The following is a 19,402-nucleotide window of genomic DNA, read 5'->3' on the forward strand; positions in this document are numbered from 1 at the left end:
CGTATGTATTCAAAACAGGGGAGAAAAATATGAAACCAAGAATAGGCAGACATTTTAAGACCTCTCCATAGATAGCTAGTTTCTTAACAAACATATCTGAAACTATTAACTATAATTTTATTTTTCATTATTTCAAGGAAAATTTGGTAAAAGCTTCAGTGGTGAGGAAGTATATATCGTGTCTCATCTCTAGACTTAATATATTCATACTGTCCTTGTAAGTGTTCTAGGCAATTAAAAGGTTAAAAAATTAAATGTAGCCTAGATGTCCTCTATCTTTATAAATACACATAAATCTTTGCCCATATGTTTTTTTATTATATGACATTTTGTTTTACTCAATATTTACTCAATATTTCAAATATATTTAAGCAATTATCATAAATTAATGTTTTAGATCCAAAGCAGCCAAAATATTAGCTGTAAAGTAAAAAAAGTTTCCCAAACTTTATCTAAATAATTAAGATTAGAAAGGAGTAATTTAAAAATGGCTTGAACATTCATATTTTGATGAAAACCAAATTTATTACACATCAATCTTAACATTTGAGCTTCATGTAATTTTCCCAAAGTCACCTATACTTTGATCATGACTGTTTGACATACAAATCTTAGGAAATCTTAAAAATGAAACATGCTCCCATTTATTTACTTTGAGCTTGTCATGAGTTCCTGGAACAATTAAACCTGGCAAGTCAATAATTACAAACACTCTCCTTATGATATTCAATTAGCAGCCTGATCCCGCCCCCTCCCCCCCCGCCCCCCCGCCACAGCTATTCTTCTGCATTACTTTTTTAAGAGTGATTGTTTCTGGTTCACTTTAAAAAACAAAAAACAAAACAGACAAAACAACAACAACAACAACAACAAAAAACCTTCAAGTTTTCCATCTAGTGAAACATCTACAAATATTTACGGGTATCATTTCAAAAAAGGGGTACCTAACCTCATACAGTCGTGTGACTACTTTGAGATAGGTAAGGAAGGCAAAGAAAATGAACGTAAGATTGAATGTTCCCAACATAAAGGCAGTCACAGACATGATACCGAAACTCTTCATAAGGCACCCTCTAACCACACAGGTTCTCACAGGCTCTTCTTTCAAGACATGCAGAATGCATGCTAGATGAGCAATGTCTGCTATTCAGTTTTCTGAAAGGCTGCCTTCCATGTGAGGAAGTGACTAATTTTTCATTTCACACTAAAAAGGGCGTGAAGAGGCAAAACAGAAGAAGGCAAAGGGTTTTGTGTTCCAAGAAGGAAAGGTGAGTTCTGCTCCAACAGGCAGGAAACATACCATACGTCTGCAGAGGGAAAGTCAAATTGGAAACATTTGAAAGTGCTAACAAAATATGAAAAATGTTTATGTTAATGCTGTGAGTTTGGTTTCTTTACATGCATTAGGCTTATTTATTGTTAAATTACTAAAACAATGCTACTTGAATTACAGCATACAATCTTGGGAAATGCAAAAATACCGTGTGAAGAAAAGATGTCAAAGAGTTAATTTAACCCTTTCCGTTGTCAACATTTTTGCATTTGTTCTATTACTCAACAAATATATATCCCCGCTCCCCACCTCTGTTGTCTACCTAATTCTATCTCTCTCTATATGTATATATTGTTATTTTCCTATTCACTCAAATAAAATCCAATAATCCAATATTCAGGAGAGAATAAAGACAGTAAATGGAAATAATTTACAGAGTATAATGAAATTTTAGAAAAAGAGAGAGGAAGTACTACTGAAGTCCCATTGGTTGTAAATAAATTTGTGTTCATTCTTCCCATGATCTTTTAGAAAATTTACTTTTCCTCAGACTTTCGCTAGCAGTTTGTTATAAGGTAGAATTTTTTTAACAGATGGATTACAAATTGGCAGCTACTCATACTCTAGTGAATAAAGCTACATAACATTTTGCCCACTTTATTTGTGATCGTTCTTCCTTTTTATGGGGATATGAGTTTTCCCCAAAGCCAAAATTTATGGCTTTCTTTCTTTCTGTCTCTTAACAAATTCCATCTGCATGCCTTCCCATTAGGACGCAGTATACATCATGGTGTTTCCCTTATTAAAATGTTTTCTCATATATTATTAAAATATTTATGAAACGTTCTGTCCCTGTAAAGCTCAGCATATATTCTAAAAAACACATAACCGAGCACCAACTTCTCTCTGTGAACCTGTTACTCTTGACAAGGCATAAGGAATCCCGGGAGGACCATTTACATCCTTCAGTATATCACACCGCAGTACACCGAATGTAACCTCTGGGGTCTGAAATAACGCACCTCTCCAAATTCCTAAACCCTGCACCAAGAGTGAAGGGCTCCCTGGGAAAGTTCCTGCTGATAGCGTGAGCTGTATGAATTTGTGTCTTCCCTCCAATTCCTACCACAAGGTAGCCAGTTCTAGAGTGGAATGATGTATCTGTTCCTAAGAACACATATATAGCACAACTGCATGGTCAAGTCCATGCTTAATGGCCATACAAGGGAAATAAAGCACCTTATTGCAATATCAAATTTGATGCTCGCTCAGCTCAATTATTTACATGACATAATAAATTCAAAAACTCAGCACATCAAACATTTACAAATGTAAAGCCCCGATTTTGAGGATAATTCTGATACTTTGCAGGTACGTGTTTAGTTCTTGGAAAACTGGTCCAGCTGAATTATTTGCCCTTACTATGCCATATTGACCATATATAGTCTTATTCAGATCACTGTTCTTGTGTTCTTTGCCTTAGCAAAACTCCATGGAAAGCTCTTATGAGTTAGTATACGGGGTGTACAAAACAGAAGACGGTATTTTTGCAGGTAAAGAATTCCTTTCTTTAAATTAAACAGACAGCTACGTGTCCATGGCTCTAGGAAGCTCGTCCAGGTCTCTGTGATGTCTTCGGTTTCGTTTCTTCTTCATTTCCTGCATGTGCTTCCACTTGGGGCCGCCCTTGTTTCGCTGTCTCCGCTTCTCCCGGTACCACATCTGTTCACAGTACTGGTCGAGGCTGAAGTTTGGGCTGCTAAGGATTTGGATGTAGTCTTTGTATCTCAACCGTGACTCTGCCAACAGATCCTTGACCTGCCCCTCCTCGTGCTCTGCCCTCTGGGTGTTTTCCATCTGTTCATTCTCAATGACATTCAAAGTCAGCTTCACTATGGTGTGGATAAAAGTGTGTTCCTGTGCTTTGCAGTAATACGTCCCAGCGTCCTTCTTCTGCAGACTTCGAATCAGTAGCCCATACTCTGTTTTGATGATCCTTTCATCAGGTTTCAACTGCAGAATTGGAAAAATGTAGGTAATAAATGAAAAACAGAGAGGGCCGTGAGCAAAGGAACAGAGGCCACATAGTTTTACTTAGATGAACCTAAGAGATCAATCCCCATCTCTGTCATTGAGCACAATATTATCAGCCATAGATGAAGAGAGTAAAAAAAAAAAAAAAATTCCACTAAAGTAATAGCCCCCAAACATGCATGTTTGCCTCTCATTATTATCTAACTAAACCTCTGGAATATAGTTAATTTTTCTCCCAGTCTACAGATAGGAATGAAAAGCTAGAAAAACCACTGAAGTAAAACTGGAAACTATCAACTAACTGTCTTTACAGAGATTTCAGATACCAAGTAGTATACTAAGAACACTAATTGGTATTTAAATTTCAGAGCTAGAACTGGACATGGACAGCCTTTGTGCAGAAAAAGAGCTTTTAGGGCACGCTACTACCTGTAATGGAGAAATAGAACTACGATCGCAAAAGGAATTTACTCTCTTTTCTGGATATCACCCAATAAGCGAGCTGAATATCATTTGGAGACTGTTAAGTGGTGACTTGTTAAAAGTCTAATGGAAAAGCATGGATACAGCTTTCTGGATGTTTGAGCTGTAACTGAGTAGGACCATAGTCCGAAGGTTAGCAACATTTAAAGCTGAATTTCCCTTTTTACTATGGATTGAATGCTGATACTGTGTGTACGTGTGATACTCGAGATTATGACATTTGTGGAAATATTTGCCATACCTCGGTATACTATAACGTAGTAATGTGATTTCAAGTGTGAGAAAACTCAGTGAACAAAAAGAACCCCTCCTGAAATGTGATGCTCTTTACCCTTTGAAGCAAGAGTACTGAAAGACAATTCAAACATTTGAGCTTGCCTGGCCCACAGGCTGGTGTGAAGAGCAAACCTATCTTCCATAAAGCTGGAGGCCTGTTTCGCCACATCAGAGCCCTGTTTCATGTGGGATATTGTTGAGTGTCTCGGCATTAAGTAGAATAACAACAACAACAACAAAGAAGTCTGGAAGATTTCCCAGTTTACACATCTGCCCCTGTATTGTAGACTTTCAGCCGATGGAAATCAAGGAGGCATAAAGACAGCTAAATTCAATTTATTCACAGTGGGTGGACTCGACTCCGCATCTTTATGTGAAAAATATGTAGGAAAAAATCCCTCCAATTCTGGAAATATGAGAAAAGGAAAAGAAACATCTCTGGCTACCGGCCCAGTTAACTAACCACCCTCTATGCCAGAGAAATGCAGCTGGTGGGGTACCACTCGAGGCCGAGGCAGGTCACAGCGCAGATCCCTGGTTAATGAGGCTGAATGGTCTCAGCCTGCTTTCCTCCTAGGCTGAATCCACACCATCGGGGTTTTGTTTGTTTGTTTCCCTTAACTTTCCCCATTTGGTGATTTGGGTGTGTACTATTTTTTTTTTTTTCAGAATGGATTTATTCTAAAGGCCCAAGCATTTTAAAATCCTGTTGTAATACACGCTAATGTTGAATTCACTTACATTCTCAGAGATTTGGGGACCCTCATGCCTAAAGTAAATGTGAACTTGAATTGGGAGGATTCTCAAGGGCCAATCTTAAACAGAAATATCAAACTCAAATTTAACACACTACATATACCTTTTCCTTTAAATAATTTTATTGTATGAATTATTCTTTAAATTTTAAATACATCTTAGATCACAAAACTCTGACTCCACAGACGAGGATCTGGTCTTTATCGGCAGACTCTGCTTCCTATGATTACTCATTTATCTTCCCTGATTGGTCTTCCATTTATCAAGTTGGTGACATAGCATATGGTGTAATTGGGGGGTTAAAAGTAAAGCTCTTTGAAGGTTAAAGTGTGAAGTATTATTAGCAACATTATAGACGACTGCCATGTTACGGGAGAGCTGGAGAGGTGATGTTCTGAAGCCTTTATTTTTTATTTATTTATTTTTTTCAGTTCTTTATTTTTTTTATTTTATTTTTTAAATTTTATTTTATTATGTTATGTTAATCACCATACATTACATCATCAGTTTTTGATGTAGTGTTCCATGATTCATTGAAGCCTTTATTTTTGTAAGTCTCCTAATAGAAAATGGCGCGTGGTTATTAGCATGACAATCAAAGTGGGTGACTTCAGTTCCAGTTCATCTCTAGATTTCCTTTCCATCACTGGGACTCTCGCTAATGCTTAAACTGCACTTCATGTGGCTTTTAGAGATTGTCACAGCTCAGACTCACTACTTTTTATTGTTTTCTTTAATCTCCTGACAGGAAGAAATTATGACTTTGATTTTGCACACATTATGTAACACTTCATCATTATCTTTGCTATTCTCTTTCTGTATCCTGTTTATCTGTTTTACTCTGAAGTCCGGCTCCCCTTCCCTCCTTCCCAGACTATGTCCATCGCTACAGGACTCAGAGTTTCATAAACACCTAGCATCTCCTTACTCCCCTGCGGTCCTTCCCTTTTCCTTTCTTCCGTGGAACACTTAGTTTTTCTTTGTCTTTGGACCCATAGATATAAAACTTGCTTTAATAAATTTCTTTCTGGATTTATCTAATGTTTATTTGATCACTTCAGTGTTTTTTCTTTCTGAATCTTCAAAAACAGGTGTTGACTGAAATCATATCTCTAATAAAATACAGTTGGGATTGATATATTTTCCTAGGATTTTTATTTTTGCGATTTAGAGACAGGAATCTGCACCGCCCAAATTAAGCACTGATTAATGTTGGCCTACTTTACATTCCCATTCTCTGTGCTGCTTTCATTCCATGCTGGAAGAGGATGCATTACGCAGACTGTATCTGGACAGTGACATCTCAGCACAGTCCATTTAGAAAATTCAGCTCCTTTACAAAGAGATAATGTAATCTCTGGCCACTGATTTAAACTCATGGAATTTTCTCCACTCTAAAAGTGATAAGTAAAAACCGCTCAGCTAAATCAAAACCATGCTTGAACTGGGGTCGACTATTCATTTGCCTAATGTGAACAAGAATAACATATTTGGCATTACTAAATGTAGATCTTCAGTGAAGGGCAATTCATTTAAAATGAAAAGAGTAACGTGGAGAGGGACAAAGGACATTTAGGTACTAAGCAGCAGGTAAAGGTCGGGGACTCTGCTCTCCGATAATAGCAGCCTAATGGTAATTCCTTTGCAGATAATTCACCTGTCAGTTCCCTCATAGCTAAAGCATTGCATGTGTCTTGGAAGTGACTAGGCCTTCAAGAATATCTCTTCTCTGCAACAAACATAGAAGGAAGACTTATTTAAAAGTAGTGCAGAGGCAACTCCTTATTTAAAAGAAAAGAAAAAGTGAATATATACATATTTAACCCCTAGATTAATTTGGTATCCTCAAGTAAGTGTAAAGAGAAAATGTAAACTGCAATGGTAATAATAACATCATAAAGTAACTAGAAAAATACACATTTGCTGTTTCATCCAGGAAGGAGTTTCTAAGCATAATAAGTGAGAAATCATAGGGATATAAATCTATAGATTTGTCTATATAAAATATAAAACTCTTTTTTGTGAGGAACAAAAAAATTTAGAGACATAAAACATAATAAGTTACTTCCAATATGTATAACATTAGATTGTTGACATCGATAATATATAAAAGGCTTGGGAAAATCATTTTTAAATGAATACTTCAATGTAAACTAAGCAAACGATGGGTAAAGCACTTCACTAAACACAACTGAAATCAACAGCCAAGAAACATGACAAGGTAAATTCACATCCACTAATTTTCAAAGAAATAGATATTTACAGGGGCACTTGGGTGGCACAGTTGGTTAAGCGTCCAACTCTTGTTCTGGGTCAGGTCGTGAGCTGAGAGTTGTGAGATGGAGCCGTGTCGGGCCCCGCACTCAGCACGGAGTCTGCTTAAGACACTCTCTCTCCCTCTGCCCTCCCCCTCCCCCTGCTCAAATAAATAAATGGATCTTTAAAAAAAATATTTACATAACATGTTTGCATAATACGACATTTTTCATATCAAACTAGTAAGGATGTTCTTAAATTGTAATACGCCATTTTGCCTCAGGAGTTCAGAAAAAATACGAATGTGGTGATTTTGATGAGAAATTAGCAACATATAGTTGTTTATCAAAAGCCATAAAGATAATTAAAGACTTTCACTCAGTTATTTTACTTCAAAAGATTTATCCTAAGAAAGCATATAGGAGAGCAGAGGAAGATTTAGATATCAAGAAGTTGACTACTTTTTTTTAAGAGGAAACCTGTTATTTAAATAACATGGAATAATCATGGATGACTGTGGCATCAGGGTAGTGAGTGTAAGGGACAGGAAAAATATGGTATTACAATTGAATGATAAGGAAAATGCTCACAGTGTAATGGTTAGTGGAAAAAAAGCTGGAATAGACATCATTAGAGGCCTCATAATCCTTTACGTGTCACTATATTTTCAAAACTATTTATATTGCTTTTATAATAGAAAAAACAACAATAAAACAAGGACCTACAGAGAGAAAAATACAAATATTTGAAGATGTTTTAAAAATAATTGTTAAAAGCCACACACACACACAAATACTACCGCAATGGCATAAGGTATTGCCTCTTCTAGTCATTCAGACCCCAAAAGTACAACAGAAGCTCAGGGACTGCCGATTAACTCGCTACTTACAGCATAAACACCATCAATTTCAAGAATAGCTTTATAAGGAAGTCAGCAGATAAGTGACTCATGACCTCTCCAATAGCACCCAACTGTGAAACAGCTCAGTAAGGAAATGTTCTCCTCCTGGCAGAGAATAAGCTGGTGACAGGCTCTGTGCCACAGGAGATTCTAGTCCCTCCCACAGGCTTTTTTTCAGTGGGGGAAAGATTCCAAACTGTGACCTTCTTGGTAAGGAGCAGAAGGTAGCCTGCTGGGAAAAGTGCTTCAAATCTAGTCTGGATCTTGCCCCTTTCCTCAGCTCAGGAAGCAGGATCGCATATCCTGGACAATGTGTAACTACCTACTTACAAAGGTAGATGAAAATACCAGTTGGAATATTATAGCTAGGATGCTTTGAAGTAAAATACACGATTTCTGCTCCATTAAAATTCATGGAGCATGGTACCACCATGACTGGGTGATACACTCTTAAAAGGTACATTAAAGTAATTCATTGCCTTTTCAGGAAGATAAAAGATGTGAACGCAAACATGAATAGGCAAATGTATACACCTATAACTTGGGGTAAGAGATTATCCCAAGCAGAGTACCATATTTTTTTTAAAAGTCATTAAATTTGCCATGGAAGAAACATAATTATTAAAGAATAATGTTTAGCTGAGGAGAGGTTATCAAAATTTATTGACTATAAAATTAAAATACTAGTTTGGGACGTTTAAAAGTAAAATATTGCAATGTAACTAAATATTTGCATGTTAAAAAAATTCAGAAAACATTCCTCCTGTATTTCTTTGATAAAACGTTAATGCTTTATGTTTCAAAGTTACATAATTACTTCCAGGTCATATAATACTTTAATATACACTGGGAAAAAAGGGGCCCGTAAAATAAATCCATATTTAGCATAAATATGGATATGCCATAATCTCAGAATTTATGGATGTCAGTAATGATGAAGAATCAAGTTTTATTGGAGAAATCTGACATAACGAACACTGGAGTATTCCCTTGGTATTAACTATGTAGAGTCAATATTTTATTTTATTATTATTATTTTCAAAAAGACTTTATTTATTTATTTGACAGAGAGAGACACAGTGAGAGAGGGAACACAAGCAGGGGGAGTGGGAGAGGGAGAAGCAGGTTTCCCGCTGAGCAGGGAGCCGGATGCGGGGCTCGATCCCAGGACCCTGGGATCATGACCTAAGCCGACGGCAGACGCTTAACGACTGAGCCACCCAGGTGCCCCAGGAGTCAATATTTTAATTAAAAAAATTGTTCTCGGGATGCCTGGGTGGCTCAGTTGGTTAAGCGACTGCCTTCGGCTCAGGTCATGATCCTGGAGTCCCGGGATCGAGTCCCGCATCGGGCTCCCTGCTCAGCAGGGAGTCTGCTTCTCCCTCTGACCCTCCCCCCTCTCATGTGTGCACTCTCTCTCTCATTCACTCTCTCTCAAATAAATAAATAAATAAAATCTTTAAAAAAAATTGTTCTCAAAGATTTCAGATGAAAAGAAAGATCTTACCACCTTAATGTAATGGTGGAACACATCTTTACATCAATTTCTTATGATAAAATTTGGTCCTTCTACTGCAAGGCTTCTCAACCTCAGCACTACTGAGATTTGGGGCAAGAGAATTCTTTATTGTGAGGGATTGTGAACTGAAGAATGTTTAGCATCATCCCTGACCTCTACCCACGAGATGCCAAGAGCACCCTCCACCTCCCCCCACCCCAGTTGTGATAACCAAGAATGTCTCTAGATATTGCCAGATGTGGACGGTGTAGCAGCAAAATCTCCTACGGTTGAAAACCACTATTTTATACTAATGTCTGACTGCTTGCATAAATTATTTTATTTTTTTTAAAGATTTTATTTGTTTATTCAAGAGAAGAAAGACAGAGAGCGAGAGCATGAGCGGGGATGGCAGGGGAGGAACAGAGGGAGAGGGAAAAGCAGATTCCCCGCTGAGCAGGGAGCGTAAAGCGGCGCTCCATCCCAGGACCCCAAGATCACAACCTGAACTGAAGGAAGACACTTAACTGGCTGAGCCACCCAGGTATCCCTTAAATGTTTATAGACTTATCAAGGAGGTTGTATTTTAGAGCATTCGGTTGGCCTGTTTATATGACAGAGAAACTGAGTGTTAGAGAAGTTACAACCTGCTCATAAATCCTCAGACATCAACTGAACATGTGATCAGTGCTAATTCGTATTTCACACATCTTCCTGATAGAGAGTATCTACAATTTTATATACGTATTTTACATTTGTGAATAATCCTCTGCTTTGAAATTCACATTCTCCTCTGTATTTTCTCATTTTATTTTCATAGTAACTTTTGTATTTATTTTGTTCACGTTATTTAATTCTGGCCCATGCAGACTCAGTGATATTATCAAAGGACCTAGGACAGGGATTCAATCGAACATCTAATTCTGAATCCTGAGTTCATTGCATAACTCATTACAGTGTCTTCAGTTTAATATTGGGAATATTAGAACTCTATACTGAGTTTCGCTGGTTTCTCTTAGGCACTGAAAGAGAAAAATAAAAACCCTGCCAATTACCCTTTGTTTCATGGCACTCAAATAATAAATACAGGATTTCTCAGGCTACCCAAAATTGTCCCATTAAGTTCAGTAACATACTTAACCTATCTACCTCACAAAATTTCTGTGATTGTTTCAACCCCTATGTATGTCCTAGAAAGACTGAAACAGAAAAAGTCAAAAGATAAAGGGAACATCCACGTTACTTTTCCCTCTGTTGATTTAATTTTAATACATAAGAGTGAAAAGGTACATGTCCAGCTAGTTATCCAACTTGTTCATATTATATGATAAAGATAGATCTTTCTGTTGATATACGTATTCAACCTGTTTTATGATATAAGTTAAACACAATATGAGTTAAAATTTAGTCCTTATCCTACTGTGGGGGAAAATACTGTGTTCTTATTTTTAATCAGGGAATTGTTCTAAAATATAGACAATCTATGAGAATGAAAATTTGAAAAAAATTATGTAAATTTCTTATAAAAATTCAATCTGCTTTTAAATATACTTTATTAATGTATCTGTAATAAGTTGTCCTATTTTTATCTCAAATGCATTAAGTTTCATGTTAGTGAGTATAAATTGTTATTTTCCTTTTTATCAAATAGTGGTGAGAGCACTGTATGGCACTGAACATTGGACATCTCTCTCAACCAAAACTTGATTTAACTTTAACAACACTATTTCCCTCAAGGTGGTCATTCTTTGATGACTATAACTCACCTCCTCTCGATGCTCATCTCCTGACCGCTGGATATACCACTTAATAGATGCTTGTTGGGATTTAGGTATACATTCCAGAAAGGTTGAATTAAATTCAATGCCAAAAATCACCTTTTCATCAGCAGTTTCATGACTAATGCCTGAAACGCAAACATGGAATAGAAGATTAACCTTGACCTTATTTTAAAAGCAATGGGAAAATAGACTGATTTAGAACAGATGCTATGGGGGAAAGATTCATTTTACATTATTAAAGAGAGAGGAAATTCATGATATGATATTGTTACCTAAGAGTCAAATATTATCTAATAGATTGACTTTTAAAACTCTATCCCTGCATTGCAATTTTTACCCTTTCATGAATATATTAACTATTTGCAACTGTTTTTTTTTTTTAAATAAGAATTCATAAGACCTAACTCTAAACATTGAATCTCTTTCTCTGAGCTGAACTGAATAAAATTTTAGTGTCTTTTAATGCTTCACACGTTTTAATTTGTATAAAATATAACCAATTTAGTGGATAGTTCCAGAAGAGGAGTTTACTTCATCTTTTAAGAGAAATTCTATCATGAATTGATCCACAGGGCTGACCATATAACATTAAGACATTTTAATACCAACAAAGTAAGTACAATGGTCTGTACTTGATAAACTTCTATAAAGATGATATTGAGCTAGATGCTCTAATACTCTGAATGTGGACGTTATCTGTATTATCTACCAAAAAACGGTTCTCTTTTATTCAAAGAGGGGTACTTAAGGCCAACATGCATTTGCTATAAGATAGTTAATGGGATGCTAAAGGAACAGTGTCTCAGACACCTTATTCTCGTAAATCAACTGCAGCATCTGAAATACATTCCATTCAGAGTAGCCAAAGGCTGTGTCCCATGTGTGATCTAAGATCTGTAGCTCAAATTTGATCAAATAAAAAATGACGGCTGTTCAGCCTGGCCCAAACATGCACTTTTTCATCATATATTCAGATGTCTCAATTCTGCAGATGGGCCTACTTAGCATTTTAGGCATAAACGAAGAGTAAGGCTTAAGGGACCTTTGTGAATCCTAAATGTAAGCACACAAAATTATCAGCAAATGGCATGAATGCACATTTATCCAATAGTTAGACTTTCCTTTGAAGAAACTTCTTTTGAACTTGTTTGTGTTTTACCAGCAATGATTAAGTCAGGCGTGCTGACACCATTATGAATTAACCTCATCTAACTTTCAAAATGTGTGAATTCCATTTGAAACTTGTAAGATATCCACTATCCCTGCCAATTTAACAGATTATATCTATGATTTTCACAGTTAATAAATTCCTAACACATAGAAAGATCGCCAGTGCCAATCATGGAAGAGAAAGACACGCATTATTTCATAGTAACAGATGCCATTCTCCTGAGAAAAAGGAGTTTGTGAACAAAGCAGGGAGCTTGCAGGCTGATTGTCAGGTGATGGGGCAAGGGCTGGGGAGAAGCTAAATTAGACTGATTCAACCAAAGAATCGGTCAAGTTAGTAAAAGATAAATTAGCAAAATCAACAAGAAAAGTGAAATAGCTGATTGTACAGAATCCTTTTTCAAATCAGTAAAAACAGTGACCCTTCGACACAAAGTCATTCCTATGTCAGTTTGACAGGAAATTCCTTTATTGTTGTCACCAATAATTTTTGTTTCATTTCTGAGTTTTAAATTTCCTATTTTTTAACTTCTCATTTACACTTGTATCAAAACTTAACTAAGGAGGCGAAACACCTGCACACTAAGAACTATAAGGAATTCATGAAAGAAACTGAATAAGGCACAAGTAAATGAAAAGGTATTTCATGCTCATGGATTAAAAGACTTAATATTGTCAAATGTCCGTACTACTCAAAGCAATCTACAGATTCAATGCAATCACGATCAAAATTCCAATGACATTTTTCACAGAAAAATAAACAATCCTAAAATTTGTATGGAACCATAAAAGACTCCAAATAGCCAAAGCAATCTTTAAGAAAGAAGAACAAAGTTGGAGGCATCACATTCCCTGATTTCAAACCATATTATAAAACTATAGTAATTAAAACAGTATGGTATTGGCATAAAAATAGACACAGATCAATGGAACATAATAGAGAGCCCAGGAATCAACCCACACATAGATAGTCAATTATTTCACAACAAAGGAGTCAAGATTATACAATAGGGAAAGGACAGTCTCTTTCACAAATGGTGTTGGGAAAACTGGACAGCCACATGTCAAAAAACGAAACTGGACCACTATCTTACACCATACACAAAAATTAACTCAAAATGGATTTTAGTCTTAAATGTAAGACTTGAAACCATAAAACTCCTAGAAGAAAACACAGGCAGTAACCTCCTTGACATCGATCTTACTGATGATATTTTTAATTTGATGCCAGAGCACAAGCAACACAAACAAAAATAAACACGTAGGACTACATCAAACTAAAAAGCTTTTGCACAACAAAGAATGTTATTAACAAAATGAAATGTCAACCGACTAAGTGGGAGAAGATACTTGCAAATCATATAAGCGCTTAATATCAAAAACATATAAACAATTCATACAACTCAATAGCAAAACTCCCTAAGTAATCCAATCACAAAATGAGCAGGGGAACTGAATAAACATTTTTCCAAAGAAAACATAACAGATGGCTAACAGGTACATGAAAAGATACTCAACATCACTCGTCATCAGGGAAATGCAAATCAAAATCACAGTGAGATATCACCTCATATCTGTCAGACTGGCTATTGTCTAAAAGACAAGAAATAACAAGTGTTGGCGAGGATGTGGAGAAAAGGAAACACTTGTGCACTGTTGGTGGGAAGGTAAATTAGTGCACCCACTATGGAAAGCAGATTAGATGTTCCTCAAAAAATTATAAATGTAACTAACATATGATCTAGCAATTCCATTTCTAGGTGTTAACCTGAAAAAAAAATAAAAACACTAACTTGAAAAGCTATATCGCCCCACGTTCACTGCAGCATTTTTTACTATAGCCAAGATATGAAAACAACCGAAGGTGCCATCAAGGATGAATGGATAAAAAAGATGTGGTATATATCTACACAATGGAATATTTTTCTGTCATGAAAAAGAAGAAAATCTTGCTTTTTTGTGACAACATGGATGGGTCTTGAGGACATTAGGCTAAGTGAAGTAAGTCACAGAGAGAAAAATACCACATGATCTCCCTTATATGCAGAATCTTAAAAAAAGCAAAAAAAAAGAAAAAGAAAAGCTCATAAATCCAGAGAACAGATTGGTGGATACCCAAGGTGGGAGGTGGAAGGTGGGTAAAATGGGTGAAGGGGGTCAAAAGGTACAAACTTCCAGTTATAAATAAGTCCCAGAGATGTAATATACAGCATGAGGACTGTAGTTAATTATACAGTATTGCACATTTGAAAGTTGCGAAGAGAGTACCTCTTAAAGGTTCTCATCACAAGAAAACATTTTTTTTTGCAACTCTGTGTTGTGATGTATGCTAACTATACCTACTGTGATTGTTTCACAATGTATACAAATATCGAATCATTATTGTTACATACTTAAAACTAATATAATGTTATATGTCAATTATAACTTAACAAAAAAATTCCTTAAGATTGCAAATACTTTAGTTTGTAAATACCCTCATAACTTCTACCTGAATCCCCAGAGTTGATTCTCTGTCTCTGGCTTCTCCTATACAGGGGTCAATTCTATTTTTTAAACAATGATTTATCTTAGAAATATGAAATAACTCCTTATAACCTGCAGGACAAACATAAACTCACAAACTTAGCCCAACGTATGTGAGGTCTTTCTGATTTCAATTATTGGTGCTTCATCTACTTTAAAATTTGTCTTTCCTCTCTTAGTGCAGCTCGAATGCCGTCCAGCTAAGTATCCTTCCCTTTACCCACGCATTACACAAACATTCTTGTGTGCCTACAACACAGTATACATTCCAGTGACAGAGACAAAGTCCTCAAGTGAATGAAATAGATAAAGAATATAGTATTTGGCACTGCTGTGCACTACAAATAAGAATAAAGCCGATTAGAGAGTAAGAGGTAGAACGGGGAGAAAGGTATTTCAGATAGGATGGTGAAAAGAGGTGTCTCTGAGAAATTAACATGTTAAACATAAAATTAAATGGCGTGAAGATGGAGCTGCTTGCAGGAAAGCGTTCTTTAGGTACAGAGGAAACAAACAGAAACCTAACTGCCACAGGAACCAGCCTGGGGCTTTTGAAAAAGAGAAAGCCAGTGAGTGAGCCATGTGACTGTGACGAGAGAGAGGCTCAGAGCATGTACCAGATCAAGCAGAGTCTGTAGGCCATGGTAAATGCTGTGGATTTTTTTCTAACTGTTCTCAGAAGCTAGTGACAGATTTTGAGTATGGGAATGATGTGATCTAGCTGAAGTTTTTGAAAAGGTTATTCAGGCTACCAAGTGGGATAGAGATTGACCAGGGACAAGCATGGAAGCAGGAGAACCAGATAAACAGCTCCTGGAGAGGTATGGTGGTGGCTTCAGTTAAGTGGACGTGTACGGAGGGGATAAGAAGTAGGTGCAGTTGCGACCATAAGGACTTATTGAGAGGTTGGTACTAGGATGTGAAAGGAAGAGAAAAATAAAAAGATGACACCTAGCTGCTTTTTTCCCCTAAACAGTTGGGTGAATGGGGGTGCTATTTATTAATATGGGAAAGCCTGCAGAACAATGAAGTCTGCAGGAAAAGACACCACAAATTCTTTCTCAGATATAATTTGGGATGCTTATTAGGTATCTAAGAGGAGCTCTTGGCTGCCCATACAAGTCATACAAATCTGGCACACAGGAGAGGGTTTGGAACTGGCCTCAGAGCTGGGGAGCGAATTGCCTCTGATCATATTGAAATTGATGGTGTTAGGCAGTGAAGAGGCAGAGGTTTTCTGTTTAGACGGTGGGATGAAAAGGACAGATGAAGAACACTCAGAAGGAGCAGCCAATAAAGTAAAGCCTGAAGGATGTGGGGCCATGAAGCCCACGGGTGTTGGGACACCCACTCTTTGAAAACAAAAAGCCCTGATTTGTAGTGCTTGCTCATTTTCCTGGTGTAAAAACTCCCACTATGGCTGAAATCAAGCCACCGATGGTTTAAAACAAGCTCACAAAATTCCTAAATAATAAGCAATCAGCTCTCATGGGACCATAAGAACTGGGACAAACGAAGAATGTGTTTCAAGGAGGAGGGAGTTAGACATTTTAGAAGTAAAAAGGAGAACTGAAAATTGGCCATTGGATCCAGCAAGGAGGAAACTGCTGGAGACCTTGACAAAAAATGGATTGGGGCAGTGATGCTGATGATGAGCAAAGCTGGGTGTGGTGGGTCGTAGCAGGAACAGGATATGGCGAGTAGCTCTCTCCACCCGATGCAGGAATTGTTTTGTGTCACTTTCTTTACAACACTTATCACTATCTGACAGAGAATATATATATATTTTTTTAATTAATTTTTTTTGATGTGGTGTTCCATGATTCATTGTTTGTGTATAACACCCAGTGCTCCATTCAGTACATGTCCTCCTTAATACCCATCACCAGGCTAACCCATCCCCCCACCCTCTCCCCTCTAGAACCCTCAGTTTGTTTCTCAGAGTCCATCCTCTCTCATGGTTTGTCTCCCCCTCCGATTCCCCCCCCTTCATTTTTCCCTTCCTGCTGTCTTCTTCTTCTTCTTCTTTTTTTTAACATATAATGTATTATTTGTTTCAGAGGTACAGGTCTGTGATTCAACAGTCTTACACAATTCACAGTGCTCACCATAGCACATACCCTCCCCGATGTCTATCACCCAGCCACCCCATCCCTCCCACCCCCTACCACTCATATCAGTGAGATCATATGATACATGTCTTTCTCTGATTGACTTATTTCGCTTAGCATAATAGAGAATATATTTTACTGTTTTTTAAGTTCACCGCCTGCTCCCTCCCCTAACACAACTTGAACAGAAGTTCCACGGATGCGCGGGTTGTTTTCTTTATTTATTGCGGGTGTATCCGCAATACCTATAATGGTTCCTGATAAATCTCACGTGCACGAATGAAGAACCGTATCAGAGCACACGGTTACAATTGCTAAATAAAACCCTGGACGTGACAGGGAGTCTCCCACACATTAAAACGGGGAGTCAAACATACAATGTTGGACCCGAGCTTATTTTCCAGAAGAGTGAAATTATGAATGATAAATAATTGATTTTAAACTACAAAACTTTTAGGCCACCAGTTACAGACTATGAAGTTTGGGTTGTTTATTCAGTGCGGGGCCGTCACTAACAGTGTGATAAGGCAGTTTCCTTCCTCCAGTTGAGTGCGCGCGTGTGCGCACATGTGTGTGTGTGTGTGTGTGTGTGTGTGTGCGCGCGCCCGCGCACACACGCAGGCAGGCACATACACTTTCTGTCTGAAGGTAGAGCTTGACAGTGGAACGCAACCAAAGCTTTGGAATATATACTCTTACAGGTTCTTTTCTCTGTTATCAGACTCGACAGAAGTCCTCTCTATTCTCCACTCTGTCCCGTTCGTACTCAGGCTCTCAAAATCTTCTATGAAATTTTCTCTGAACAATGCAGCCTCTGGTGATCACTCTCTTTGTTAAACTCCCATTTCACTAATTGTGCTTTATGACATCTCCCCAAAGAATCTTAAGCTCTCGAAGGAGTTGCTTCGTCCCAAAGTGTCCCCAGGACAATTATATGCACATGGAAATCACTTACTAAACATTTACTGATTGAATGAAACCATGAATTAATACACGAATTCAAATAATGCATAGGCTAACTTTCTAACAAGTGCCTACACGCTCATCAGACTTTTCTGGGAGGGTCTCCGAGTTTACCCTAAATGTCCATATGTTTTGGACTATATCCTGTTTTATCTTTATTAGCAGTTTTTAAACTTTACAAGAATGGATAAGGCAGTAAAAAGTACAAAAAAAAAAAGGACAGGAATTTTAAAAGACGTATGAAACAAATAATGATATAACAAAGGATTATTCACTTAGGCATGTAGACAGGGGGTTGATTTATAAAATCTCCTGTTGCTTTTCCAGAACATACACATTATATCAAATAAGAGCTTCCTATATAATAGATATTTTAAGTCATATAATAAAAAGACACACAAAGAATAGGCTTAAAATTTTAAATGGGAAAAAAGCATATTAAAGCTATACTTACTGTCTTCTATGTCCCAGCACTGGGTGATTGGGTCTCCATACTTTACATCTTGCCGTCTAGCTCGCCTATGGAAAAGGGATTAAATGGTTTAGAACATCAGGCATGAGAGCCGGATTATATAAACTCTGCCTCTAACACTGATAACAGTGGCAGAAGCAGAACGATGTTTGTCTTACTGCTCAGCTTAAATACAGGGCAATATTCCCATCACTCTAACCTTAATTCAAATACTACTAACAATAGAGTCCTAACAGAGTGAATCCTGTTTTGGAAATAAGTTGACTTGAATTTTATTTAACTCCTCTGACTTTTGACAAATGATTCAGTAGAACAGGTTGACTATAAACAGAATCCTGGTTTCAGATCCATCCAACAGGGACAACTCTCCCTACCCTCTTTTTTTTCAATCAGTCAGTGGGAAAGTAATAAGATATAAGGGCTTTAGTTAGTGGGTAGGAAAGTAAACATAAATACACAACTCCTCACCATAGGAAGATTCATTATTACATAGATTTGATTAAGCAACAAGTTAAATATTGTCACCACAAATGGAAGTACAAGTTTGATATGGCAGGAATGGCTCAAAGTCACTCCTTGTGCTTTATGACATCTCCCCAAAGAATCTTAAGCTCTCGAAGGAGTTGCTTCGTCCCAAAGTGTCCCCAGGACAATTATATGCACATGGAAATCACTTACTAAACATTTACTGATTGAATGAAACCATGAATTGTCACCAGTTAAATATTGTCACCAGTTAAATATTGTCACTGTCTCATTGTCACATTGTCTCACTGCTGAGAGCTTGTTCACATTGTTTTTCCGAGAGTAGAGACAATGATAATAATAAATAATGGTGGTGTGCATTATTGTTACATCTGTTCCTTAAGAGAAAACAGTAGCTATTGCTTAAAAAAAAAGCT

At 37.1% G+C, this 19,402-nt stretch overlaps 1 protein-coding gene across 3 annotated transcripts in view; it reads right to left on the reverse strand.

Moving 5' to 3' along the window:
* Nucleotides 1–776: 776 nt before the first annotated feature.
* SEMA3D (semaphorin 3D) overlaps nt 777–19,402 on the reverse strand; it is a 196,043-nt gene continuing 177,417 nt past the window's right edge. For all 3 annotated transcript variants that reach the window (XM_036105527.2, XM_036105526.2, XM_078060099.1), the window contains 3 exons: nt 18,483–18,547; nt 11,244–11,383; nt 777–3,286 (listed from right to left, as the gene is read on the reverse strand). In XM_036105527.2, the coding sequence (XP_035961420.2) occupies nt 2,861–3,286; nt 11,244–11,383; nt 18,483–18,547 (631 nt within the window). In that variant the 3' untranslated portion in view covers nt 777–2,860. The remainder of the gene's footprint in view (nt 3,287–11,243; nt 11,384–18,482; nt 18,548–19,402) is intronic.

Source organism: Halichoerus grypus, chromosome 12 (assembly GCF_964656455.1).
Source record: "Halichoerus grypus chromosome 12, mHalGry1.hap1.1, whole genome shotgun sequence".
NCBI classification, from domain to species: Eukaryota; Metazoa; Chordata; class Mammalia; order Carnivora; family Phocidae; genus Halichoerus; species Halichoerus grypus.